At 41.5% G+C, this 10027-nt stretch overlaps 1 protein-coding gene across 1 annotated transcript; it reads right to left on the reverse strand.

Annotated features, from left to right (window-relative positions):
- Positions 1-1740: 1740 nt before the first annotated feature.
- hao1 (hydroxyacid oxidase (glycolate oxidase) 1) lies at positions 1741-9795 on the reverse strand. The gene is made up of 8 exons (XM_046414817.1): positions 9576-9795; positions 7814-7965; positions 3761-4031; positions 3437-3609; positions 2951-3042; positions 2418-2576; positions 2206-2275; positions 1741-2010 (listed from the first exon to the last, which is right to left on the reverse strand). Exons 1-8 carry the CDS (start codon positions 9710-9712, stop codon positions 1943-1945), a joined length of 1122 nt encoding a protein of 373 aa, XP_046270773.1. The 5' UTR covers positions 9713-9795; the 3' UTR covers positions 1741-1942.
- Between the last annotated feature and the right edge of the window lie 232 nt (positions 9796-10027).

Raw genomic sequence — 10027 nt, forward strand, 5'->3', positions numbered from 1 at the left:
TTTATCTTTATCTGACAACAGTACATGCATACAGATACTGACATCCATCCATCCATTTTCTATACCGCTTATCCGTCAGAGTCACGGAGATAATGACATCTGATCACAGTAATTTGCATTCACGCTTGCTCTCCTTAAGTGTTATATTTATAATTCCTGTTTTGTAATCACATCTCAGAGTGGAAATATGATATTTTTAAATCCTGACCCTATGTTTACATATTTTAGTGTGTAAATTACTTGTACTTACCAAAGGTTTTGGAATTGGTCCAGTAAATCAGACTGAGATTGTTATTCTAAGTGGAAAGGATCCCTGCAGAGAGACTTTTTGTTAAAGTTAAATTGCTTTTGTTGAACCAAAAACACACGTTTTTTTGAACGTGAGACTGTTGAATTAACACCTGGCAGCATAACGTCCTGCTGCAGTTTCAGATTTTCTCCCCTCCATTTTTCCATATTTCTTAGAGAGGCTTGTTGTCAGATCATGCCTTTCACCTGCACTGTGTGAAATTATCCTCAGCATCCTATTATATAAAGGCAATACATTCTCTTTAACATGCGGCTTAACTAGAACCTCGTGTTCATATTCTCAGATAGTTTTACTTTTGCATAATCACGCAGTGGGGTGAACTTTCACAGGTTTGGCGATTTGATCCCCACCCCCTCTCTATATATGTTTCCTTGGGCAAGACAACAAACCCAAAATTGGTCAGGCAAGCCTATGTGTTAGCTCGCTGCTGTTGGTGTGTGGGAATAGAATAAGTGAGCAGCATGGATCCACACAAGTTCATCCCAGCAGCACAGAAGATATACACAATCGAAACAGGTGGACCTCCAAAATTAGTGTGGCCTATTCAGTATCTGACCAAATGTGAAATATGCTCACAATCTCTCCTTCTGTTGTGATGGTTATGGTGCTGAATAATGGACAGAAAGGGGTTTTTACATCACTAAATCATTCTATCCTATTAGACAATTTGTGGGATATTTTGTTACGATTGATGCGTGAATTCTTGAGTTATGACTAAAAAAATGTATTTTGTGAGGTCACAGTGACCTTTGACCACCAAAACGTCATCATCTTTCAGTCCATGTGCATATTTGATCTAAATCTGAAGAAACTCCTTCAAGGTGTTTCCGAGATATTGCAATCACAAGAGAGGATCAGATGGACCACATGAAAACATAATGTCTCTGGCAGCAGTTTTCACCAGCATGGAGGAATATAAAATATTATACATAAATATACAAAGTAATATCCATTATAGTCATGTGTGTTACTGTGTGAATGTGTGAACCCTTGAAACGCATCATGATACGATCAGCGGTTACCAATGAGCCTGTTTACCTTTCCAATGTTCCAAACTCATCTTTTTTGAAAATTCCATGATTTTTGAAAAAGTCGTTTATAGGCCCTGTCCCGAGCAGGGACGTGTTTGTGGTGGCACCCCCCCCACAAAAAAAAATTTGTTAAAAAAACTTAAATACTCAAGCAATTTAGAACTACGTTTCCATAAAGGTTAGGAGCAAGAGCGAAGTTAGACAAAATAATTACATGCAATTACTTAATTACAATTTCTAGATCACAGATCTTACATTTCCATCACTGGTACTGTATATGCACATGCTTTTCAAAGTCCACAGTTTAGAATCACAGTAAAGTCACGAGTCATTTTCTGAGACTTAGCAAAGCTCCTCAACTGTTTTCACGTGAGTAATGCTAATTATTAGTACACTCTACACAATTAATCAGTGCCACTTTATTCTCTTAATTCATCACGTTTACATTAGATTTGTTGATACACTATTTCACGAGATCCAGCTGTAGCATTACATTTTAACAAAGTAGTGCGAATACACAAAGTAGCGAATTAATTTGACAAAATGTCCAAGGGTCCACAAAGAACGTATTGTCTTGTGATTACTGCAGCAGGTTCTTCTCTCACATCCTGGAGGCAAACTCCTGTCTCCTGACCAGAGACCTTCTCACCTCAGATAGAGAACGACAACCTGAACACACACACACACTTACAATGCTTTTTTATCACATTGTAGATGCCATCGGAATGTGTGTTTCTGACAAAGGCTACTTTTCAGACCAAAGACCCGCTAATTGTGGATGGGTTGTGACACTGGGGATAAAAGCCCCCCCTAATGATTTTGCAATCAAGTGATGAGGGTAAATCTCCAGGAAATAAATGTTACCTGAGAGGGCCATAGCTAGTCGCAGTTCCTCTTTCAGAAGTTCCAGGAGCTCGGTGACCCCCTGTTCCCCCTGATACAGGCACACAATGTGTTTGTTTAGTTGCGTTAGTGTATTTAGTTGTGTTAGTGTTAGATTGTGTAGGTTTGGATCTTAATTTAACCAACATTTTTAAATATTTTTTTTACATGCAAGTCACTCTGTGGTACATCACCTGACAAGCGAGGCCCCACAGCACTGGTCTGCCAATGAAGACGGCCTTTGCTCCCAGAGCTAAGGCCTTCAGGACATCTGTCCCTCGCCTCACTCCACCATCCATGTAGACATCACAACGACCCTGCACTGCCCTCACTACCTCCTCCAATGTATCCACCTTGAAAAAAGAAGATCACCTCTGTTATAACGAACACTACAAAACGAGGCCTGAATCACTTGACAGTACAATAAAAAAACACAGAAGAGGATTTAGTATTAAGTCACTCTTTAGACCTATAAGAGAGAAAGAAAAGGAAGAAAACCTTTTACCAGTCCTATGTATACCAAGACAGTGGATTTGGGATTGAGTGCTAGAAATGGGGAAGTTCAAAAATATTAAGAGAAGCATTAACCCATTGTTAATTTTGTTTTTTAAGGGGACTTGTTGATAAAAAACATTGCATTTGATGACACCATCAAGTACCTGATACCTCAGACATATCCGCGTGCATTTGCACACATACACACACACACACACACACACACACAGACCGTGGCAGGAACTCCATCTAGTTGTCGGGCTCCGTGATTGGACACCAAAATGCCATCGACACCATAGTTCACAGCCTGGACAGCATCCTCACCTGACCACACATACAAACACTGTTGAACAAGTGCATTTTGAACCATATCACGCATACATAATACACTCATCCTCACACCAACGGCAGCATCTAACACATAGGCTTGCCTGAACAATTATGGGTTTGGTGTCTTGTCCAAAAACTAGCTGTTGATTGATTGTGATTTTTATTCTAATATCTTCAGAGATAATTTAAGCATTACTGTAAGTACTTTATGCTGGTATAGCTCTAATTGGGACCTATGTGAGTGGGACAGGTGAGCAACTACCTTACCTTACCAGTTCATGACAGTATTCTTGGGTTTGAAACTGAGACAATGTGGACAACAATTTCAGGAAGGCAAACACCAACAACTTAACAACAATGAACACTGTGTGTGTGTGTGTGTGTGTACCATTAAGTACTCCTTTCACAATCACAGGTAGACGCGTGTGTTTTTTTAACCACGTGATGTCATCCCAACATAGAGTGGGGTCAATTGCTTTCGCAACATAAACAGCCAATCCACTGTCATTGCCATAGTTTCCCTCAGAGAAAGCCAGGGAGGCTGTTGAGAAGTTAGACATACTGGGGACACACAGCACATGCAAGGACACAGACATAAACATGAACAATGAAAAGTTAGGAGAGATGTCACCATACAGTCTGTAGTCTCAGTGTTGGAGTTTAGGAACCAAATAAAACTTTCTTTACTCTTAAAATGATGTTTTGTTCCTACCTTAGATGTGGGGGCAGTTTAAAGCGGTTGCGCATGTCATCCCATCTCCGTCCCAGGTATGGTGTATCCACGGTAACAAAAATAGCCTTATAGCCCGCCTCCTCTGCCCGACGGACTAATGATAATGTGAGCTCTCGGTCTTTATAGATGTAAAGCTGCAACCACAGGACACCCCCAGTGCCCGCTGAGGCTGTCATTGCAGACATCACTTCTTCTATAGTGGAGGTGGCCCATGAGCTCAGCATCATCCCTGTTCCCACTGCTTGGCATGCTGGGTAGACATATAATATTAATAGGTATATTAAGGGTCTCTCCATGCGATTTAACCATGAATCACGAATCACACATTGTCAGCCTTAGATCACACCAAGGAACAACTATATGCCACCTCTGTCATCAAGGAAGCAATTCTATTGTCATTTACTTCAGTATCATGTCCCGGTACTGCAGAACATTTTTTATTATATAAAGAAAAGTCTTATGTCAATTGTGGTCCCTCTCAAATTGCTCAAAATTAATTGAGGATAACAAGCATAATCCCAGGTTTCTCTTCAGCACTGTAGCCAGGCTGACAGAGAGCCAAAGTGCTTTTGAGCCTTGTATCCCTGTGACCCTCAACAGCAATGACTTTATAACCTGTTTTAATGACAAGATTTTAAACATTAGAGACAAAATCCAACACCTGCTGACCTCAGCTGGTACTGATCTAACATCAAACACTGGAGCCTCAGAAACAGCAGTAGAACCAAATAATTATCTTGACTACTTTTCTCCCATTGACCTTCATCAGCTAAATTCATTCACATTTTCATCTGAACAACAATCAACAACATGGCTCTTAGACCCTGTTCCAACTAAGCTGATAAAAGAAGTTTTACCCTTAACTAACACCATATATGATCAATCTGTCCCTAATAACAGGCTGTGTAACCCAGTCCTTTAAAGTAGCTGTAGTCAAACCTCTTAAAAAGCACACACTTGACCAAGAGAGAACAGTAGCAAATCAGCCACGTGACTTTCTACATAGTAGTTTATTTGAGAATTTTCAATCTGGCTTTAGAGCTCATCATAGCACAGAAACAGCATTGGCCAAAGTCACAAATGACCTCCTCCTGGCATCAGACGAGGGATTTATCTCTGTCCTTGTACTGTTAGACCTTAGTGCTGCATTTGATACCATCAATCATTCCATCTTATTACACAGATTGGAACACCTAATTGGCATTAAAGGAACTGCATTAAGCTGGTTTCAGTCTTATTTATCAGATCGATCTCAATTTGTTCATGTTAATGATACATCGTCCACACTCACAAAAGTTAGTCATGGAGTTCCCCAAGCTCGGGCCAATACTATCCACCCTTTACATGCTCCGCGTTGGTGATATTATTAGGAGACACAATTGTAGTTCAGTGAAACCAGATGAAACAAACCAGCCACCCAAACTTCAGGTATGTTTTAAAGACATAAATGTTCTACTTCTAATTGTTGGGTTCTTCATATTACAAAATTCTGGTTCTGCTCTAATTGAAAAGTGTCATGAGATTACTTTTCTTGTGAATTTGCGTTATATAAGTAAACTGAATTGGACTGAACTCAAAAAGTACACAAGCCTTGCAGTAAGTGTTGTCAGGAAGGAGTTTGCTATTCTCTTCATCCTGGAAAGTTGTATTTCTTTGAATAGGGGCCATCATAAGGCTAATATTAATAGTGTGAATATTGTATAGTGTGAATATGTGCAATGGACTGCGCAATCTTTTAAATGATTTGCATTACCTGCTGGACGGCGGGTAATGCTAACCAACTTTTACAGAGAAAATGACATCACAGATGAAGAGATTTACCTGATGGAATTGGTAGAAAAACCCAATTTGTAAATTCTTACCTGCAAGATTTCCTGTCAGATAATGATAAATATTTTATCAGCCCATACACCACAGAGACTCCATCGGTGGGGGTCCATCGTCACTGTGGACCCCCACCAGTACGCCTACAGAAAAAACCACTCCACGGATGACGCCATCTCATCAGTGGTCCACACATCCCTCACCCACCTGGAGAGCAGAAACTCCTATGTCCGCCTGCTCTTCCTGGACTTCTCCTCTGCCTTTAACACCATCATCCCACAGACCCTGATACAGAAACTCTCCACCCTTGGTCTGAGTCACACACTTGGGAACTGGGTCCTGGACTTCCTGACCAACAGACCTCAGACCATCAGGATCCACAACTTCACCTACTCCCCCATCACCCTCAGCACTGGTTCCCCCCAGGGCTGTGTGCTGAGCCCCCTCCTGTTCACTCTGCTGACGTACGACTGCTCGGCGAGGCATCCCAGCTGTCATGTAGTGAAGTTTGCAGACGACACAGCAGTGGTGGGACGCATCAACAACAACGATGAGTCGGAATACAGAGAGGAGGTGGAACACCTGGTGCAGTGGTGCAGAGAAAACAACCTCTGCATCAATGTGACGAAGACCAAAGAGATGGTGGTGGACTTCAGAAAGGACAGGCGCCCCACCCCTCCCCTGCACATCGGAGGAGTAGCTGTGGAAGTGGTCTCCAGCTACAGGTACCTGGGTGTACACCTAACTGAGGACCTCACCTGGAACACTTCCCGGCTGGTCAGGAAGGCCCACCAGCGTCTCCACTTCCTCAGCTGGGCTTGGGAGCTCAGTCCTGAGGAGTTTCTACCACTGCGCGGTGGAGAGCGTCCTCTGCACCTGCATCACTGTGTGGCACAGCAACTGCATCGCTGCTGAGAGGAAGGCTCTGCAGAGGATCGTCCAACCCCTCCCCTCAGGCAGGCGGCTGAGGAGCATCCGGAGCCAGACCACCAGGCTCAGAAACAGCTTCTTCCCCAACGCTGTCAGACTGCTGAACTCCAGCCATGCCCTGTAGTCCCCCCCACCCCCCCATACCCATACACTGTGCACTACAAACACTTTATCCTACAGTGCAATACACAAGTGCAATATTAAGGACTACTTTCTGGACTACCTCATACTTGCACACACTTGCACATGCATACTTGCTGCTATATGCTAAAAGCAGCTTCGTATTTAAACGTTTAGCTTATTTAAATGTCTAGTTTTATATTCTTTTTATATTCTATTTTATATTCTTTTTATATTCTATTTACAGCCTACTTACTGCTCCCGGGACCTGAGTCCTAATTTTGTACCATAAACATGTGAATGTGAGCTGGTATGACAATAAAGTTCCTTGAATCCTTGAATCCTTGAAATATTTACCAGAGAACAGCATATTGGATGATGAGTTTGAGAAATGGGACAGAGATGCATATATAGCGTTGGGAATAGACAAAATATGTAAACCATGTGAAGGATTTGATCTGAAATTGATTATTGACAGAGAAGTTGTTGCCCATAATGCTAGAAAGCAGAAGTTACGGTAATGCAAACAAGGTATTTATTCAAGTGAAAGATAGAATTCCAACATCTGACCTTCCCAGATCCCATACATACATAGAACTTAGATCATCAACGGATTACTATGGTATAAAATTAGTGTAATGCTCCAAACGTCACACCAGTAGAGGACATTTTCCAAATGAGTCTTCTGTGAGCATGACAGTTAAACTGGAAAAACTTCCCAAAGTTCCAAACTTCCAACAGACTGATCCATATCCCTGTGCTTCAAAAGCTCTAGTAACCTCTCCACAGTGATAACCCTCCACAGTGTGCACAGAATCCCAGAAGAAGAACACACTATTTTTTAGTATATACTTCTGATTATGTATCCTGAATATTTTAACAATGCACTTAGCAATATTGCTTTGAAAATCTGTTTTTTTGAAAGGTGCTATATAAATAAACTTATGATTGTTGTGAGACTTACATTCATTTTCTACAGACTTACTCTAATCATAACTATTGCTTGCCTAAATTAAGTGCACAAAACACGGTTCATAAAGACATGGCTGGGTGAGTTTCAGTTCCATGCTATATTAATATGTGTTCGCAAATGACATTCTGTATTATTCCTCCTTAATTCAAATTGTGTGTTTGTGCGTTCATGTGTTTGTGTTTTACCTCTTGCTGTGGCTGTCTCTCCCTCGGGATGAGCCATCCTCTGCATTGCTGTAGCTGCAACACAGATAGGCATGCTGAGCTTCTCGCCTAGCACAGAGACAGACAGATCCACTGTAGCAACATCCCTCAGCACCCGAGGGACAATATACCACCTGCACACACACACACAATGCATCACATGCACTTGTTGTTATAGGTAACACATATTTCTCAATAATAATTTTCATTGCTCTTAAACGAAATGCGTTCAACGGCCACACTCAAACTCAATGACGCAAATTACACCATTACAGTATATATTACTGCACTGTATATCTATATACACAGTATAGTACTAGTTTTGCACACAGCCGAACCATGCTGAGGGCACACAGATAAAATATAGATATAATTTAAATTGCAGCAAAGGTATAATTATGTTTCCATGTAGATTTATTTTAGAGGTTCATGGAGCTTGAAGCCAAGCCAGCAGTGCCCTTATTCATCTTTGTAAACTTGGCCAAAACAATGACGATGAAGAAGTGATTGTGAACAGAGCAACACTAAACAGAATCCCCAACATTTTGTAATTATATTGGAGAATGTGGCAGTTCACCATTTTCTTCTAGAGTGGTTCACGGCTGATGCCAGGATGGTGTCACATTTCTTTAGTGGTGGAATGTAAATGTAAAAATATTTACAGGGCTAAACCTCTGTCACACCTGGGCCAGTTTCGCCACTTGTCCTTGCTCCTAATTCCGGCATACACCCCAATCAGGAAAAGTGTTTCTCTTACATCCATTAAAACATGGCCTGAACATGCCTCTTATGAGCTACAGGACTGCTTTGAAAGTTGGGATGTTTTTGAACACCAGGACCAGAGGGAGTACACTGCAGTTTATACCATGTTCCCCCATAGACCGGTGACCAAGCTGGTAGACTTGGGACAATCCCTCTTTGTCTGCTGCTGCATAAAGGACTTCTTCCCCCAGAGTCTCCCTGTGTTCTCTTTAGTCCATCCACCCCTAGTGTGTTGGTTTGTTCCTGTTCTGTTCTCTAACTCCTTATCTGTGTGTGTCAACATGTTAAGATTTCCCTGAATAACTGTGAGATCTAATTAATAACCTAGGAACAGTAGACCAAAATCTAAAACGAGTCATTTCCTGCTGCCAGTAGGCGGCGCTATAACTATAGCTGATTAATATCCTATTAATCTGTTCAGGTCATGAAGCTCATCATGGTGTGATCAATGAGTGGAAATGGAAAAAATAGGGCAAAATTGCACTTTTGAGCCAAAATACCAGACTTCCAGTTGAGTTTACGTTACTGTTCCAAGAGACTTTGATGCGGGTCCTGATGTGATAACAAGCCTGCCAAATTTCATAAGGGTCAGTGAAATGGGGCCAAGAGGCTGTTTTTTAAAATCAATTTTTAAGGGGGTGCTGTTGAGCTGTTATTTTCTAGTTTCTTGAGTTTTTGAATATGACAAGGCCTCCAAAACGTGACAGAGGAATAACAGAGAAATAAAGTTCCTTGCTTTTTAAAAGGGTCAGCGCACCCACCGTGCTCGGGCCTTAAAAATAAATAACACCCACAAGGCATTAAACAGATGAGACCACAGACAAATGTGCATGTTCATACAAGCAAAAGCTGAATGTCAAGAAAATACACAACACTTGTTTTGAAATACTAATTATTTCTTTGTGGGCCCTCTTGTGCATCATGCAGGCTCTGACTAGTGCTCTGGGCTCAGTGTGTGTGTTACTGTGTGTGTTAGTTGTACCTGTTAAAAGCAGCGACATTGTCGGCCAGTGTGTTCTGTTCATCAGCTCCTGAGCGGTAGTAGTCATATACAGCTTTAGGAAGAACTTTTCTGGCTTCTTCCTCAAAATCCGACACACACACGCACTGCCTTGACATTGCTGTCCACTTTAACACCAAAACACTGAGATGGTTTGAAAACTTTCATCTGACACACAGAGCAGAACAAGCTGTGATAAGTAGTGCCGCAGTAATCATTAACCTGCTGGAGATTTCACCAGCCTCTACAGCCTCGTCTACTTAGTGATGTTTTCTGCTATTCTCAGTTTACACAAGATAAAGATATGAAGGCCAGAACAAACACAGAAGATTGTGTTCATTGTGGTTACGACTCTAAACCAACAAAACCTTTATATCCTGTGTATTTAGACTGTTGTTGAGTTACGAGATGAATGCTGGCTGGCTGTGAACTTT

Source organism: Scatophagus argus, chromosome 16 (genome assembly GCF_020382885.2).
Source record: "Scatophagus argus isolate fScaArg1 chromosome 16, fScaArg1.pri, whole genome shotgun sequence".
Taxonomy (NCBI): Eukaryota; Metazoa; Chordata; class Actinopteri; family Scatophagidae; genus Scatophagus; species Scatophagus argus.